Source organism: Brachionichthys hirsutus, chromosome 22, assembly GCF_040956055.1.
Source record: "Brachionichthys hirsutus isolate HB-005 chromosome 22, CSIRO-AGI_Bhir_v1, whole genome shotgun sequence".
NCBI lineage: Eukaryota > Metazoa > Chordata > Actinopteri > Lophiiformes > Brachionichthyidae > Brachionichthys > Brachionichthys hirsutus.
The window spans coordinates 3,423,951-3,441,647 of NC_090918.1; the positions used below are offsets into that span (position 1 = coordinate 3,423,951).

At 49.2% G+C, this 17,697-nt stretch overlaps 2 protein-coding genes across 2 annotated transcripts; one reads left to right on the forward strand and one right to left on the reverse strand.

Moving 5' to 3' along the window:
* The first annotated feature begins 216 nt into the window (after positions 1 to 216).
* Positions 217 to 6,467, forward strand: recql (RecQ helicase-like). Its single transcript, XM_068755392.1, has 14 exons — positions 217 to 232; positions 1,065 to 1,283; positions 1,359 to 1,538; positions 1,620 to 1,726; positions 1,850 to 2,048; positions 2,120 to 2,286; positions 2,958 to 3,039; positions 3,120 to 3,268; positions 4,345 to 4,462; positions 4,543 to 4,681; positions 4,922 to 5,013; positions 5,118 to 5,334; positions 5,907 to 6,036; positions 6,366 to 6,467. Exons 1-14 carry the CDS (start codon positions 217 to 219, stop codon positions 6,465 to 6,467), a joined length of 1,917 nt encoding a protein of 638 aa, XP_068611493.1.
* Positions 6,468 to 7,223: 756 nt separating this feature from the next.
* On the reverse strand, positions 7,224 to 17,156 carry large1 (LARGE xylosyl- and glucuronyltransferase 1). Its single transcript, XM_068755103.1, has 14 exons — positions 17,051 to 17,156; positions 15,832 to 16,130; positions 14,870 to 14,952; positions 14,310 to 14,433; positions 14,044 to 14,215; positions 13,130 to 13,234; positions 12,279 to 12,391; positions 12,025 to 12,150; positions 11,343 to 11,498; positions 10,355 to 10,518; positions 9,867 to 10,145; positions 9,278 to 9,424; positions 8,997 to 9,192; positions 7,224 to 8,249 (listed from the first exon to the last, which is right to left on the reverse strand). The coding sequence occupies exons 1-14, from the start codon at positions 17,154 to 17,156 to the stop codon at positions 8,052 to 8,054; spliced, it is 2,268 nt and encodes a 755-aa protein (XP_068611204.1). The 3' UTR covers positions 7,224 to 8,051.
* Positions 17,157 to 17,697: the final 541 nt, after the last annotated feature.

Consider the following 17,697-nt stretch of genomic DNA (forward strand, 5'->3'; position numbering starts at 1 on the left):
GAGTTAAAGGTATTTTCTTGCCTAGCAAATGGATTCCCCGGCTGTGCATCAAAGATTTTTTTTTTTTTTTTTTTTTTTTAACGTATAAATAAATAAATAAAAACCTCGTTGGTATTGTACGTAAATCCTGGAGCGTGCTTTAGGTTGTAGCCTAACAGGGCAAACTCGGGGCTTTATCGCCCGCAACGTGGAAACGGAAACAGCAAAGCGGCCTGGATGGAGCCGCTCAATGGTCAGTATTCGTTTTGGTATATTTTTATTTTAATCCCTTTTCTAAAAGCACTGTTTCACACACGTTCACTTCGCTAACTGAGTTACCCGGAAGCCCTCTGAGCCAATCAGGATCCGGGGTTGATGAACTTCCGGTAACAGGAGCTAAACAGTGAAGCTCAGTTTGTTGAATGAGATGATGCCTGAAAGTCTTTTCCTGGCTTTTTGCTTTATTTTCGTTTGTTTTGCAAACAAGAAAACCAAAGTGGTCTTAATTTATCAAGTCAAATTCCTGTTTTAGCTCCTGTAAATGTTTAAAGCAGCCTTCCTTAGTTGATGCACACCAGGCGGTTCTACCTCTATTGATCCAACGCCTGCATGTAAGGTCCCGGTAGATAAAATCTTTATTATAAGCAGCCCCCAGGAGAATTTGTGTTTTGCTATTAGAGGGAGGAGGGAGGAGAGGGGAGGAGAGGGGAGGAGAGGGGAGGAGAGAGAAGGAGAGAGAGAGAGAGAGAGAGAGAGAGAGGGGCAGACTGGAGGATAGTCAAAAACAAGGAGATGGATGGGGAAGCGATGGCGAGACAGAGCGGGAGCGGACAAAAACAATAAGATGATAATGTTCCACAGTTGGTAAAGAAGAAAACCGTTTAGTAATAGAAGTGTCTTCGCCCCGATTTGGCCCCCTGAACTGTTTTTATGACGCCAAGCATTGTTTTAGACTGATGATCGGTCTACCTGAGCTCTGCAGAGGGCCGGGAGCCGAGGAGATCACCTGCTCCCGCATTCCTGTGAAGAGTTGACGAGGAACACGCAGCTGGACTTATAACCGAGACATTTACACGTCTGTCCAGATGTGCAGGCAGAGCTGGACTCGGTGGAGCAGGAACTGGAGTCGGCCCGTTTGCAAATCGCAGAGCTGCTGCGGAGGCAGACGGAGCTCGCTGCCCGTAAGGATGTCCTGCTGCAGGAGTTGGGCGGGGCCTTTAGTTCCGGGGGTCCGTCCTCCTCGTCCTCCAAGCCGTCTGCAGCTGATCCGCTGGAGCCGGACGCTCAGCGCTACGATGGCACCGGTACCGCAGACGCACGGCCGTGCATGTAGTTCGGTTTTCAGGGTGTTTCTTTGTTAACCCCTTGCTTTCCGGTAGGTTTCCCGTGGTCCGGGGAAGTGGAGAAACACCTGAGGGACTCGTTTCACCTCTCGACGTTTCGACCGCAGCAGCTGAAGGCTGTCAACGTGACACTGTCGGGCACAGATCTGTTCCTGGTGATGGCGACGGGAAGAGGGAAGAGCCTCTGCTACCAGCTGCCTGCAGTCTGCTCCAAAGGTACCGCTGGAGGTCACTTCAAGGTCATGATTGTTTGAGGTGTTCCCCTTTTGATCCCATCACGTGCTGCTTTTGCGTCAGGTTTTACCTTGGTAGTCTGTCCCCTGGTGTCCCTAATGGAGGACCAAATCATGTACTTGAAGTCCATCAATGTGCCAGCTGTCATGCTGAATGCATCCAGCGACAGGGTAACCATGACAACCGCATTCTATTTATTAATTTCACTCGTCTATTTCAACAGTTTAGCTTGCCTGACTCGTCGCTATAAGCAAAATGAACTGTTTCTCTCTTCTTCTTTTGTTTTTAAACAGGCGGATTCCAAGGCGGTCATGGCTGGAATGACGGACCCCAAGGCCCCGTTCAAACTGCTCTACGTGACTCCAGAGAAGATTGCCAAGAGCAAGCTGCTCATGTCCCGCCTTGAGAAGGCCTACAACGCGGGCCTGCTGAGCCGCGTCGCCGTCGACGAGGTGCACTGCTGCAGCCAGTGGGGGCACGACTTCAGGCCAGGTGAGGGCTCTTCGGCGAGGGAGGGGGGTGTAGATCGGCCTTCTCACCTGGCGTTCTGTCTCTGTGTGCAGATTATAAGATGCTGGGCATCTTGAAGAGGCAGTTCCCCGGGGTCCCGCTGCTCGGGCTCACGGCCACAGCGACCCGCAGCGTCCTGAAGGACTGTGGGAAGATCCTGTGCGTGAAACAGGCGGTCACGCTCAGCTCATCGTTCAACCGCAGGAATCTCTACTACGAGGTGGGAACCGAACGACCTTGGGTTCAGCACGTCTCACTCGTCGTCTCGTCTGACGTTCGGATAGCGGCTGCGTTTCCTGCTTCCAACACATCAGAGAGCTTACTGGTTGTTTCGGTCAACGGCTTTAACCCCACCATCCATCCGCGACCTCTGCCGGTCGAGCATAGCGTGCATCAGAGGTTCGGGGCATGGCACCATTTGAGGTCAGTGGGTTCTCCCCCCCACCATTCATCGGATCCCTAGCGCTCTACCCCCTGCTTGCTTGAGTTCCATTTGCACTTTGTCTCACCTGATACTGATCCCCGTAACCAACAACCCGACCCAAAATCGAGAAGGCGTCACGATCCAAACCCACGTCCCACAAGCTGTGGGGTTCGTTACCGCCCCGGAGGAGGTTCTGTGGTCGAGTCGGTTCCCTTCGTTAGGAGGATCACATGAAAACGAATCGACAGATTTGTTTAAACGTCTTTTTCCAGGTGGACTCTGGCATAACCGAGAGGCGATTACATTCCGGAGCCATTTTTAAAGGGCCCTCGTGGTCTTGCATCTGTTGTTGGGGCAGAGGAGTAGATGTTGCTTCAACTCGGCCAATCGGATGAAAACTAGAGGCTCAGATCATCACAGCATGGGGTCGTTGCTCAATGGGTCTCTTGGGTCTGCTTGGTTCTCAGGTTCGTATTAAAGGTTCAGACAAAGAGGCATCAACAGACGACGTCGCTTCCCTGATTAAAACCCGATACCGGGACCAGTCGGGTACGGCCAAAAAAACGTAGTAAAACCGATGTGGGTACACGGTAACACCGAGTTTTATTGCCTGATTTGTTCCACTGCAGGGATCGTGTACGTGTTCTCTCAGAAGGATGCAGAGTCGATGTCCTCTGACCTTCAGAAGAGGGGCATCGTGGCCTGTCCTTACCATGGCAACATGGAACCCGAACAGAAGACGCGCGTCCACCGCAAATGGAGCTCGAACCAAATCCAGGTAATTTAGTTTGGGAGGGGGGCGTCGGTAAGTATTCGGTGGAGATGAACAGTGACTCGGCCGAGTACAATATGGAGGCTTTATTCAAATACGTATGTGCGTCTGTCCACTTCCTGCAGGGTCCCTTTGTCTTAACTTTAATTCTGTTCTCGCTCCACGTACACACATTAAATTGTGCATTCATAGACTTCCTGATGGCGCTTGTTCCTCATTGAGCCGCTCTACAGTGCACGGTCCCGTTGTCCCTAGGTCAGGGGTGTCAAAGTCAAATGGACGGAGGGCCAAATAAAAATAATTAGCTACAAGCCGAGGGCCGGACTGATCGAATGCTCATTGAAAAATGTTAAAATGGCCGCATATAGTCAAGCTGCTCTTTTAGATTGATGGACAACTGGTCTATTCGCTCTGAACGGTGTTCCTGCTCAGGCTCGCGTTTAAAAAGAGTTCGTCACAAACTTTAAGCATACAGTCTTTGATGAAATCCCCGTCTGTAAATGGCCGGGCTGACTCAGCGATCTCTTCTGCCAAAATAAAACTGGCCTTGACGACAGCCTGGCTTTGTGATTTGGCTTTTTTGAACAGAGCCTGTTGAGATTTGAGGCCGCGTTTTAATTCCTCAAGCCTTTGTTCCGTGTCCATATTCTTGTTTTTGTCCGCGTGTTTTGTTCCATAATGTCTCAGATTATACTCTTTCAGTCCCGCCACACTTACTCCACACACAGAACACACACAGGTTCTCCAGCTACCTCCGTGAACATGGACTCCGACTCCCACCTTGTTTGAAACCACGGTTCTCAGTGTCCACCTTCTGTTCTGCCATTTTTGATGGGTATCTGAAAGTTAACTTTACTGTTATGCTAACGAATGCTGCGCTAATAAATATTGAATTGAGGCGGCCGACTGTTCGGTGCGTCACCGTTGCATTGTGGGAAATGTACTAGTATTGGTGCGTGTAAAAGATCTGTGTGCTGCGGGCCGGTTCTAATAATAAATCAATATCATCCCAGGGGCTGTAGACAACCTTGTCGCGGGCCTGATGTGGCCCCCGGGCCTTGACTTTGCCATATGTGCCCCAGGTGGTTGTCGCTACGGTAGCATTCGGCATGGGCATCGACAAGGCGGATGTCCGGTTCGTCATCCACCACACCCTCAGCAAGTCCATCGAGAACTACTACCAAGAGAGCGGCCGTGCAGGTGGACGCTCGGTACCTGCCATCGGGGTGAACGGGCGAGCTGATGCTACTCTAGTACTGTAGTACTCTGTCTCGCTGCAGGCCGGGACGACAAGCCTGCCGACTGCATCGTCTACTTTGGCTTCCCCGACATCTTCAGGATCAGCACCATGGTGGTGATGGAGAACGTCGGTCAGCAGAAGCTGAGGCAAATGGTGGATTACTGCCAGAATATTGACAGGTAGAGCCGGTTCACGAAGCAGTACATTATCACCTTATTCTTATTGATTACCCATTTAGATGTTCATTGACATTATTTGTATGTGATATAACAAGCACTCTTCTTAAATGCTAATTAGACATTAATTAGTACGTTTACCTGATGAAGTTATTTCATGAGCTTTTTTGGATCGATAAAGTTCTTTTTTTCCTCCGCCGTGACTTTGAACGCCTCTTCCCCGTTGTGCTTGCTGTGCGAAAGGTGCCGCCGCTCCCTCATGGCTGCTCATTTCGATGAAGTGTGGGAAGACGAGGGATGCGACCAGATGTGCGACACTTGCCGCCACGCGGAAGGTGCGTCTCGCTTACGGCCGCGTGCGTGATCCGAGCGTTCCTCACGGGCGTGGGACTCTTTTTCGGCGCGGTGTAAACTGTCGTCTGCCGTCTTGCCCCTCCAGCCTCCGCCCCGGTAGACATTACCCAGCATGCCAGGCAGGTGGTGCGGATTGTGGAGGCCGCAGCGTCCGAGGATAAGAAGCTCACGCCTTTAAAGCTGGTTGAAGCCTGGATGGGGAAAGGCCCGGCCAAGAGCAGGAAGATGATCCAAACGACCACAATGCCCCGCCTGAAGGTTGAATCTGTCATCGTACAGCTGCTGCTGCGGGACTACATCAGGTTGCTCGTTTTGTTCTGTTGCTCGTGTACGTTCTAATACTTAATATAGTACTCTCTGGTTTGTTCATCTTGAAATGATGATTAATGTTAATGTACCGTTTCTGCTGGTAGCACAATGTAGCGCAAGACACTTTCCAGTGGCACGACTGTGCAAAGACGCTAACGGAGAGTACGCGCTAGGTGTGTAACGGTACACTAACATGTTGATTTTCGGTACAAAAAAGGCAGGAAAAAAAATAACAAAATGCTTTTATTTTTTTTAAATGAAAACTATATACAGTAATTTGTATAAATGAAAGTGACCGATTTGGGTAATATTTCAAATAAATTGGACTGAGTTTTTAAAACTATTGTAACAATTTTAATTTCATATTAAAATGTTAAATAGAACTGTAGACTTTGAACACAGCATAATGCATAAAACCAAAACGGTTCAATACATCCGTACCGTTACACCCCTAGTACTCACCAATACATCTGTATGATGGGACCGCTGTACTCAATACTTTGCTTTATTTACTACTAGTAGACACATTGATGGTGTTGTTGTTGCCTTCTGTCTGTGCGCTCAGAGAGGATTTCAGCTTTACTCCGTACACCACCCACTTCTACGTGAAGCTGGGCCCCAAAGCTCCTCTGCTGAAGAGCCAAGCTCACACACTTAGCATGAAGATGAGGCCGACACCGACGGACTCTACCCGGGTGAGTATTCTCCGTGTTGGTAATACCAGCGTGTGAAATCTCACTAAGATATGGATTCGTCATCCCTTATCATGAATGTGGGGGGGGGTCACTGTTCCTCATTTTTCATTCTGAGTTTAATTTAGGCTCATGCTTTGTCTCATGGGGGTTCCTGGGTTAACAGTATTAACTTGAGTAAACACTATTATTCACCGTTTATAATTGTGATCACCATGTGAACCCTTTTTAATACAGAGATCTTTAAGCGTGACTAGAAACCCGTCAGCTAACGTCCTACGAATGTTCCACGTCGGTCTTGGAATCCTCTAAAGGACTCTTTTTACTTGCAGGTAAAAAGTAGGAATGGCCCGGGCAAAGCCAAGAATGGGAAGCGATCATTGCAAAGTGCTGGAGACGCCCCTGTGCCCAAGAGAGTAAAGGCTGACCTCTAACCCCCCCCCCCCCCAGCCTCGATGAGTAAAGGTTATTATTCTATCTGCTGCTGCTTCCACTTGATGCTTCACGTTTGGACCGGACTCGAGTCCGATTATGAAGATGTTTGACGTTTCGTGACTGTAGGTCACGTCTAGTTTAACTGCAGCGGAATGAATGCACGTTTTTTTCCGCTTCATTTATTTTGCATGTGTTTCTCTATTGATCACACACACACGCACACATGTCGAAGAAAAAACTTACTTGCTGGCTGTATTGCCTTCAGTCACAGCAACAACTATATGTTGGATTTCCTCTCTTTGCAGAACCGCTTCAGAGCAGCCGCGTTGGAGGGTTTGGAAGCACGAACCTTATTTCTGCTTCAGCACGCCGTTTCAGTGGGATCCAGATCGGTGCTGGATTCCCGTTTCCTTCTCGTCGTCCTGGGCCCGCTGCAGGAAAGCAGTGATTTTCTCGCCCCGTCTTGAAATATGAAGTTTGGTTTATGCGTTTACTACATTGTGGTTTTCTAAGCTGCAGTAAAAAAACGGCCAAAATAAACCAAATGAAAACAAATTGAGTCGATTCTTTTTTTCTTGATTTTGGACTCCGTGTTTTTCTGGCTTTTGCTTTGAGGATTTAATGTCGGCTCCTTGGAATCCTCCTACGCTGAGGCCGTGACCTCTGACCTCTTGTTCACCTCTGATCTGTTTACGACAGATGTCTGAAGCTCTTAAAAATGTAGAAGGTGCAATAAAATCAAATGGAGTGTTTCAGTAGAGCGGCGTTTAATTATGGAGGGCACTGATTTGTGCTGGGTAGGACATTCCACACATGCCGGGCTTTTACCAATCAGTGATCTGTAATGTTTCCGTTTAGTACCGGTCCAGCCCAGCACCGATACACACAACTTTACACGCTGCCTCATTTCCAACATAACAGGAAAAACGACACACCTTCATCCCAAGAATAAAATAAAATAAAAACATTAATAAAACTCACACCCGCACGGAAACTTCATTTCTTTACACCAGACAAGAAGAAACATTCAAACCCGTTTGTTCGGAGATTTAAATCGTTAATAAGAAGGAGCTGCAGTGTCTGATGGGTAAATGCAACTTTATGCCAATCGCGTTACACTTAAAGCTCCTCTTACACTCGGTCTCGCTTTACTAACCCTTAAATATCACTCGACAATTAATCATTGTGGTTTCAATAATAGTTGTGAGATAAACCGATGAACCGCTGAAACTGAATAAAACTTTTGGAAATCAACGGTTTATCGTCGGCGAAAAGAGCAGTCGAGTGATTCCCATTTAAAACGCCCTCTAAGACGGAGGCGGAGACTTCTGCTGTCAGAGTCCGGGCTAATAACGAAGCGCTGGAAACGCGGCCCAGCAGCAGGCGCCACCCTACACGGAGACTCCCTGAATGGAAACGGCGTGGACGACCTCCAGCCACCCGAGCAGGAGGTCGTCTCTCCCACCCAGAGCAGACAAGACAAAGGACAGGAAGACCTTTCGCAGTGCAGTCACTTCTCCCCGCGGATGGAGTCAGTAGTTCAGAGCCAGCTCGGGAGGGGGGGGGGGGGTGTGCAGCGGAGGCTAGCTGTTGTTCTCAGCCGTCATGTACTTGAGAGCAGCGAAGCCGTAGCGGCGGGACATGTTCTGCTGGAACTCCTCCTTCAGGGTCTTGAGGCAGACCCGGTACTGCTTGTTGGAGCGGAACTTGGTGATGTCGAAGCTCGGCGCGTGAGGCATGTGGATCATGAAGGCGTTGGGCAAAACCACAAACTCGTACTCCTGTAGGGGGGGGGGGAGACAGGAAGGACTTCATCGGGGTCGTGTCCGTCTACTCGAGGAAGTGATTGTTTTTTTTTTGTTCGATTTGGAGAGACCTCCTGAGCCGTTTGAAATAAGAGAAGAGTCTTAGAATTAAGCCTCAGCAGGAGGTAAGAAATCGATTATTAGTTATTAGTTAAACTCCAATGAATCCACGAACACAAACACGTGCAGGTTTAAGAAGTACAACATAAAATGCATGAACTTCATAGTGAATATTTCAGTTAGCACTTGAAGTACCCGATGAACAAAGTAATATAAAGTACCAGCGCATCACAGGGATGCAACCGCAACTATTTGATTAGATCGATCATTAATGATTAGTGCTTATTAAAACATTAATAAGAACTTCAACGTTTGAACATTTGGAATCTTAATTATTTGTACAAACTATATTACAATATATTGTTTTTGATGTGCATGTGATCAAACGCTGAACAGTTTTGTGTCAAGTTGGACAGCAATACTTTAGAGCCGTTTCTTATTTCATTATTTATCATAATATTTATTGTGTATAGAAAAGCATCAACTACATAAAAAAAAAACTTCAATGATTACAGGTTCTACATTATGGCGGTATTTTAAGATACACTTTTCAAGAACTGCAGTAATTACAAATTACAAATCTGGGCAAGAAGTATCCTGATCCATGAAGACATTTGGCCTGGTAAATGTAACTTGAGTGTAAATGTAACTGATTACTCTTACCTGGGCATCCAGCTCCATGACGTGAGCCACTTTATTCCAGCCAAAGCCCACAAAGCGGCGGTCGTACTCCGGACACGCCCTCCTCAGCATGACGTAGGGCTCGAAGTCGGCTTCCCACTGCACCCGGTAGGGCGTGGTGGCCGTCCGCCATTTGGCGAAATTAGTAGGTGCGTGTCCTTTGGTCCACACGTGGTACCTGGTAGGAGCAGAAAGACGGCCGGGGTGTCGATCAGTTCGTTTGCGTTACAGCTATTGATCGTGGAGACGAAGCGGTGGCTCACCTGAAGGTGAAGAGCGTCCCCATGTCCAGCTGGGACAGCAGCTCAGCCTTGGACTTTGGGTAAGACAGGCGGTAGCGCAGCGTCTCGAAGGCCGGGACCACCAGAGCTTTCTTCGTGTTGGCCACATCCAGCTGCACCACCGACTTCCTACGAACACACGAGACTGAGGTGAGATCAGGGGCGGGGCCAGGAACAGATGGGCGGAGTGTTTGTGTGAGCTCATATAAATGACACATTTTAAGTTTTAAGTTTAATTTAATTATATAATTTGGACAAGTTCGGAGGGCCAGATTAAAAAGCCCATAGGGCCGTATATGGCCCCCGGGCCTTAGTTTGCCCATGCCTGGGTTAGATCATAGAATGTAGCTGCCAAAGCGTATAAGATGCATAAAAATAAAAAAAAATATATATATATATATATATATAGTATAATGGAAAAGCTTCTCCAAGTTAATTCAAACGGTGACATTTGCATATATTTTTAATTTATTTCACAAACGTCCATATTAAGTTAAACAAAGTCTTCTTTGTTGTGTGTGTGTGTGTGTGCGCATGCGTCAGTAACACTGCCTTGCAGCTCTCCTCCTACCTGAGGTACTCGTAGAGGCCGTACATGGGCAGGAAGTCGATGTCCGACAGGAACATGTACGGCGTGTTGACCTGCTGCATGGCCACGTTGCGCAGCAGGTTGACGGGGTAGAACTGCCCCTCTTTGTACACGATGTGGTAGCCGACGTTCCAGCGGCTCATCAGCACCTCGGAGCCCTGGGCGTAGCGCAGGAACTGCTGGGCCTCGGCGTCGGACAGGTACAGGGCCAGGCTGATGGGGCCGTCCCAGTGCTTGCAGATGGCCTCCAGCATCTGGAGCCTGCGAAGGACAGCGGCGACGAGAACAGCTAACCGCTAGTCCTGAGAGAGGAGGGCAGCGCTTCCTAGATGGATTCGTGTTCCAGCTACTCGGTTGGAACATCTGCCTCGAATCCTGCTCAGGGGCGGGGCCTTCCTCAAGCGGAAGCGTCCCCCGACCCCCACCAGGTCCGCGGGGGTCGGGGGACGAAGCTCTCTTCCCGGGCCTACCTGTCCATCGACAGCTGGGCGACGAGGGTGACGTCGGCGGCGTCGAAGCTGGGCTCGTACTCGTAGTGAAGGAAGTAGAGATGCGTTCGGTGGACGGTGAATCGCTCCCGACGAAACTCGTAGCAAGGGTCGTCTTCATCCAGCTCTGACAGGGTCCTCTGGAGCTGCAGAGAGAGAGAGAGACAGACAGAGAGAGAGACAGAGAGAGAGAGGGATGAGTACGTTTCTCTAAATCAATCAATCAGTCCATCGCTGGACATATTTCGCTGTTCAAGTCTTTGACGGGGACAAAGAGAACTTTGTGATGCACGCTGTAAAAAGTGAAATGTCGAAAGGGCGTTTCTAAATGGGACGAACCCAACACCGTGATTTCCTGCTCCATTCGCATAACGGCGACCAACGGTCCTGCCGCTCTGCGTCAACCGTAACCACGACCTTCAGCAACCGTAACGCCGACCTTCAGCAGTGAAGACATCCGTTTTCACCTGCTTAAGGCAAGATTAGGAAATGGTGGTGTTCGAGGGGAAGGTGGTTTTACTCTAAGCTCCCCTTTGGTTTGCTCTGGACGCTGCACAGCTGTGGGCTGGACGGGCCTTCAGAGGGTTGTCAGGGCAACGGAGGAAATCTGTGGGACTTCTCTCCCCTCCACACGCACGTCACAAACCGTCCTCACCGCCGGCTGCAGGCTTTGCAGTGTGACGGGCAGAACATCTGGATTCTGCAGCAGCTTCGTCGTCCCGCCCGCGGGACTTTTGAACTCTTCAGATGTTTTCTACGAATAAACTATCCTGCAAAAGCATTTTGCAGGATAGCTGACCTAAAAAAAAAAAACAGATTCGCCCCCCTACAAAGCCACCAGAACATTCAGGATGACAGCCAGAGGCACAGGACAGGGGGGGAGGGACACCCCCTGCTCACTCTGGCCCATATCGCCCATGCCCCCCCCCAGCACTGAAGACACACACGCACAGATAAAGCTTCCACATACATTCTCACTGTTGAGGTCGATCTTGCTGGGACATCCGAACAGCTCCCGCCGCAGGAGGTTCCCGTCGTACTCCAGAAAGGTGAGATACAGGTTCCGGAAAAACTCCACGTGTTTGTTCTTCACTCGCAGCTTCTTGGGAGAGTTCCAGTGGATCACCTGGACAGGGGAGGAGCGGGGAGGGGAGGGGGGGGGTGAGGAGAGGAGAGGAGAGGAGAAGAACGTCAGCGTTATTTCACGCCGTTCGTTTCCTCCTTGAATATCTCCGGCTACGCGTTTGTAGTTCTGTCTTTCGCTCTGCTTCAGCTAGCTTCCGGGAATATCAGAAGCACGTTTAGCTGACGTCACAAACATGCGCAGTAAGGACGGCTTGTACCGAAACATCGGAATAAGTGTTTTCGTGCGCCCCGATCGGATCATCAATCGGTAGAAACCACCCCTCTCGATCAGATCGAGCTTGATCGGACCAGACTAATCTGATTTGGGCGTGAACATGAAGCATTTTTATTCCGATCAGGCTTTTTAATCCGATTAAACGTGTCCATGTGTCGACGCAGCCACTGAGTTTCAGGAGAATACTTCAAATACAGTGTCGTCTATAGAGCAATTTATTTTATTAATGAGATTACTCCCTACTGCCAGAGGGGAGAGACGCTTCTTGCTCAAGGAGACAGCGAGCGCTCACCTTGAGGTCCGACACGTCTTTATAGCACTTCTCGGAGCGAGTGTGGTCAGACAGCTGGACATTCCAGAAGCAGGGCAGCTGATGAACCAGGAACGGGTTCTGTTTGATTACAGCATTGAAGATGTCCTGCAGACACACACACACACACACATTACTTAGTATTAGATGTAAATGGATTGAAGGACACAGAACCGTTTCTTCATTTAAGGTCACAGCTCCTATTAGGAGACGTCTCCTGATTGGCCCGTCGTCACCTGGTCTGCCAGGGAGGTGGACAGCATGCTCATCAGCTCCCTCTCCGCTGTCAACCGCCACATCTGCTCCCATCTCAGCTTCCGGAGACGATCAAGGAGAAGCAAAATCACGCCTGCAAAACAGCAGAACTCGTCTCTGAATCCGAGTCGGTGGTTTTCTGTGATGAATATTAAACCTTTAGCAGGGCTTTTTATTTTTAATTTTATTACCTCATCAAAAGGAAGAATTATGAGGATGCAAGATATTACATTATTATTAAAGCAAATAAAAATAAGCTCTGATATCTTAAACAACAAAACCATATCATCGTCATATGGAGCTCAATCCCAAAAGATTTAAACGGAATAGTAGGCACTCGGGGCGGCACGGTGGCGCAGTGGGCGGCGCTGCTGCCTCACTGTAAGAAGCTTGCAGGTTTGATTCCTCTCTGTGAGGTGTTTGCGTGTTCTCCCAGTGTCTGCGTGGGTTCTCTCCGGGTTCTCCGGTTCCCTCCCACCTCCAAAAACATGCAGCGGAGGTGTAGCGATGACACTAAATTGTCCGTAGGCGTGAGCGTTTTTCTTTTGCGTGGCTCTGCGATGAGCTGGTGGGGTCCAGTTTAAACCTTACATATGTTGCATGTGCAGTAAAATTCAAATGAACATAGGCTGAAAAAAACCTGCAAAGTTTTTTTTTTTTTTTCATGCAGTATGTTTAACAGTGTCCCACGTTTTTTTGGAATTGATTACAGTTACGTTTTTGAATTTCCAGACACAATTGAACTCAAAATCGGACAAAAATGAAAGCATGTATTGTGAGCTAGTTTTCCGTGTAGCGCCACGATGCTAACGACGAGCCTGCCCGTCCTCACCGGTGTTGAAGCCTCTGCTCAGAGCCGGCCAGGGTCGGTGATTCTTCCACAGGTTCCCCAGGTACCAGTCGCTCTGGTTCTCCACCAGACCAAGAACCTGCTGGCCTGCAAAAAGAACGTTACTGGGGGGGTTGGATTTAAGGATTATAGCGTTCCAAGCATCCCAGAAGCAGATTCATCACAAAGCAAACTGCCTTTTTCATTGAGGGCTCCGAGTGAAGGACCAGGAAACACTCAAGTTTCCCGGTAAATAGAATCTGGAATCTCAAACCATTAGAATACAGTAGTCCCTCGCTATAACGCGGTTCGTCTTTCGCTGTTTCGCGGATTGTTTTCATGCAATTTTGCATGTTTTTTTTACAGTGCTTGAATGCGCATCGTGTTCTGCTGCAGCACAGCCACGTCAAATCAGGAGAGAATGGACCTTTCAACAGTAAAGATTAACAGTTAACACAACTTATTATTGATCCACACAAAACAGAACAGGCTGAATAAATATAGCAGCTACGCGTCTTTAGATATTTGGGGCTAATTTCATGTTTTAACGCTGTTCGCTAACTTAACAAACATCTGTCCTCTCACACAAACTTCGTGACGGAAGAAAATGGCGCGTCGCGTTGAGGGTTTTGACTGACAGCTCACGTGTCCAATAGCATTCAAGAAAGGGACCAGAAACGTTCCAAGCGATTATGAGAGGGTTGGAAGTCCTTTTGGCTTTAACGTGTACAATATAACGTGTGTGGTAAAAGGTTTACAGCCTTAAAACATGTATAATAATTGTAAAAAAATAAAGCTGACGACTTCACAGATTTTGCCTATTGCGGGTTATTTTTAGAACGTAACCCCCGCGATAAATGAGGGACCACCGTACATCAAGCATCAGTCAGAATCGCTTTAAATGGGACCTCCGCTACCTTTGAACTTGTGGAAGACGGCCCAGAGTTCAGCGATGTCGGTGGCAAACGTGATGTCCGTGTCCAGGACGATGACTCTCTGCAGGTCCGAGGGCAGCGTCTTCGTCAGCACCAGCTTCATCAGGCCGTAGATTCCAGAGTAGTGTTTGTTGGGTATCCACGAAACCTCAGACTGAAACGCGCCCCGAAGACGGCTTACAGATCCCACGACCTCATTCATAATAAAAAACATGCACAAACTACGCATAAAACCACGCGCTCGTCACCTTCAGCTCATCTGCGTCGTAGAAGTCGACCCCGACGGCAGGAACCATCCAGGTGTGGAACAGAGAGGACAAGATCCTCTGTGCAATGGCGTCCGTGATGAAATGGAAATGGAGCGGGTTCCGTCTGTGGACGCGCACGCACAAACACCGTCCGAGTTACTGCCCGACTTGCTGCTTTATTTCCTGCTTCAGCGAACATAAGTCTAGACGAGACTAAATGCAATCCTGTTAATTGCTTCCTGATTCCAAGGCAAGTGCCACAATATTGTTAATAAGCTGCATCAAATAATTGTTGTTTGCGAGAAACCAAATTTGCCCGACGTTATCCCAGTCAGTGAAATGTTGTTACATTTAATCCAGGATCTCTTCTGGACCATCACCAAAATGTAATCTGGTAACATTCCCAACATCCATCCGTACCTTTTTGCGCTACGCTGCTAGCATACGTTAGTCAACCGCAGCCCTTCCCTAGCTCTACTGTCTGGATTAGACTTTGGAGGTCGACGTAATGAACATCGTCTACGTGGAAGAATGTGGCGCGAAGCCGCGCACCGGCGTACCTGTGGAAAAGGACAGACTTGACCAGCGTCACCACATCACGGCTGGCGTTGTAACCGGCGCAGACGATGGCCACGTGGATGGTCTGTGGCGATCACGAGAGGAGGGAAGGATTAGAAGCAGCAGGGACGACGCGGGAAGACGGAGCAGCCGAAGCGTGGCAAGAAAATCAGTGACAGATTCAGATGAGTAGATAGAAGCATGATAGAGTAGATAGAAGCATGATAGAATAGATAGATGAGTGATGATAGAATAGATAGATAAAGGATGATATAATAGATAGATGCATTATGTAGCAAGTGAGAAGAACAGCATTTAAACCAAAGCAAAACAATATCAAGGGAAGGCCCGATCAATACCACAAATGTTACGGGTCCCGGATTGGTGGCCGCATTAACAAAAAGAGAGTCTGTAAATCCGAAAGAATCGTGAGAGCAAGAATCAGACACACCCTTTTCCTTCTCTCTTCACTCGGAACTGACGCGCAACTCGGAAACCCGCCCACCCTAGAGACGGGGTGACGCGACACAGCGCCGAAGGGCTCCGCCCAGCTTCCACTATTTACAGGGTAACATCTACAAGATGTAAAATAATCATTTTAATAATTATTAAAATTACCTAAATCTTTATGTAGTTTACAGGATACTAATTTTTGGAGTTTGTAATTATGTTTCAATAATAATACAAAAGTGGTCGCACATACCTGGGTGTGCCACACAAACACAAAAGTTGACAATAAAACACACGTCACATTTTGGACCTTTTTTTAAAGCCAAATATCGGCCAGCTCTACATCCGATCACATCGTGGCTGCTTTGATCTCCTGATAGTGATCACTATTCCGACAGGAATAAGACAACATCCTAAGGATTACGCCAGCAGGAGGCGACAGCCTGGCAATAATCTGGCCTGTTGTTGTGCTCGTGGCTGCAGGGGACCCGGGACCCGGGACGCGGGATCTCACCTCACATTTATCTACCACCGGCTGCGGCACACAGTAGGAGCTGTTCCCCACCGGAGCAGCTCTCTGGCCCTCGCTGTCGCCAGTGCCCTCCTCTGAATGGGCTCGGCTGTGGTTGCCAAGGCGACCGCCGCTAGGAAGCCGCGCAGGGAGGCTCTGGCGTGGTCGGCTGAGCTCCCGGCGCAGTACCCGGTTCTCTTCCTCCATTTCCCGGACCCGCAGCTCTAAGGCCTGGCGCTCGCCAACGCCGCCCACTGGCGCCGACGACTGGGCTTCCAACGGGGACGCGGGGAGGGGCTTCACTGCGGAGGGAGGAACCGATTTAATCATCCTCATCGTCCTTTGATATGAAGGAAGCCAGTAGAAACTGTCCACTTAGTCCTCATGAACAAATAGGACAACTGGAGCATTTCAATCCCACCAGTGGAAGCCATTAAACGGCTCAGAGACCTGCAGAGTTACCGAGGAAGAACGCAGTCCAGAGTCAGGACCAGGAGACAGAGACCTAGTCCAGAGTCAGGACCAGGAGACAGAGACCTAGTCCAGAGTCAGGACCAGGAGACAGAGACGCAGTCCAGAGTCAGGACCAGGAGACAGAGACGCAGTCCAGAGTCAGGACCAGGAGACAGAGACGCAGTCCAGAGTCAGGACCAGGAGACAGAGACCTAGTCCAGAGTCAGGACCAGGAGACAGAGACCTAGTCCAGAGTCAGGACCAGGAGACAGAGACCTAGTCCAGAGTCAGGACCAGGAGACAGAGACGCAGTCCAGAGTCAGGACCAGGAGACAGAGACGCAGTCCAGAGTCAGGACCAGGAGACAGAGACGCAGTCCAGAGTCAGGACCAGGAGACAGAGACCTAGTCCAGAGTCAGGACCAGGAGACAGAGACCTAGTCCAGAGTCAGGACCAGGAGACAGAGACGCAGTCCAGAGTCAGGACCAGGAGACAGAGACGCAGTCCAGAGTCAGGAGTCAGAACGTTTTGGTGTTGGGAGGAAGCCGGAGAACCCGGAGAGAACCCGCGCAGACACGGGGAGAACCTGCAAACTCCACACAGGAAGGATGCAAGTCGGATTCAAAGCCGTGACCTCCTACTGTGAGGCAACAGCGCTAACCACTGCACCGCCAACAGCGCTAACCACTGCACCGCCCTAAACTAAAATGTTCGGGTTTTTTTGTCGACTGGTGAACACGTGTCACATGGCTTGATGCGTTGCTCTTACCTTGGAAGCCGCCCACTGACAAGTACAGCCAGGTGAGCGCCGGGATAAACAGCAGGGCGCCGGACGCCGCCAAGAACTTCCTGCGCCCGCGACACATTCCCAGCATCTTCCGGAGCGAAGGCAGAGCGAGCTCTACGTGGGGAGCAGCCGCCCGGGAGGATTCATGGGGAAGGACGACCTGCAGGCTGCATGTCTGAGGTGAGACTGCTGGGTGGATCTGGATGCTCAGAGGTCAGAGGGCGGGTCGTGGTCTCGCTTAGAGGTCATTCAATTGTGTCCGGATGCCTGCCTGGATACAAACAACAAAACAAAAACAGTAACAAACATGATTATTATTCAGGGTCGGATTACGGGCCGTAGTTCGTCTGCTCGATCGCGTTGAAGCACAAGACAGATATAAAAAAGAGACAAATTATCTCGCAATAAAACTTTATTAAAAAAAAAAAAAAAAAAGAGTAACTAAAGGTTGTGTACTCTCATGTGTAGCAGTAACTAAAGGTTGTGTACTCTGTGTAGCAGTAACTAAAGGTTGTGTACTCTCAGGTGTAGCAGTAACTAAAGGTTGTGTACTCTCATGTGTAGCAGTAACTAAAGGTTGTGTACTCTCAGGTGTAGCAGTAACTAAAGGTTGTGTACTCTCATGTGTA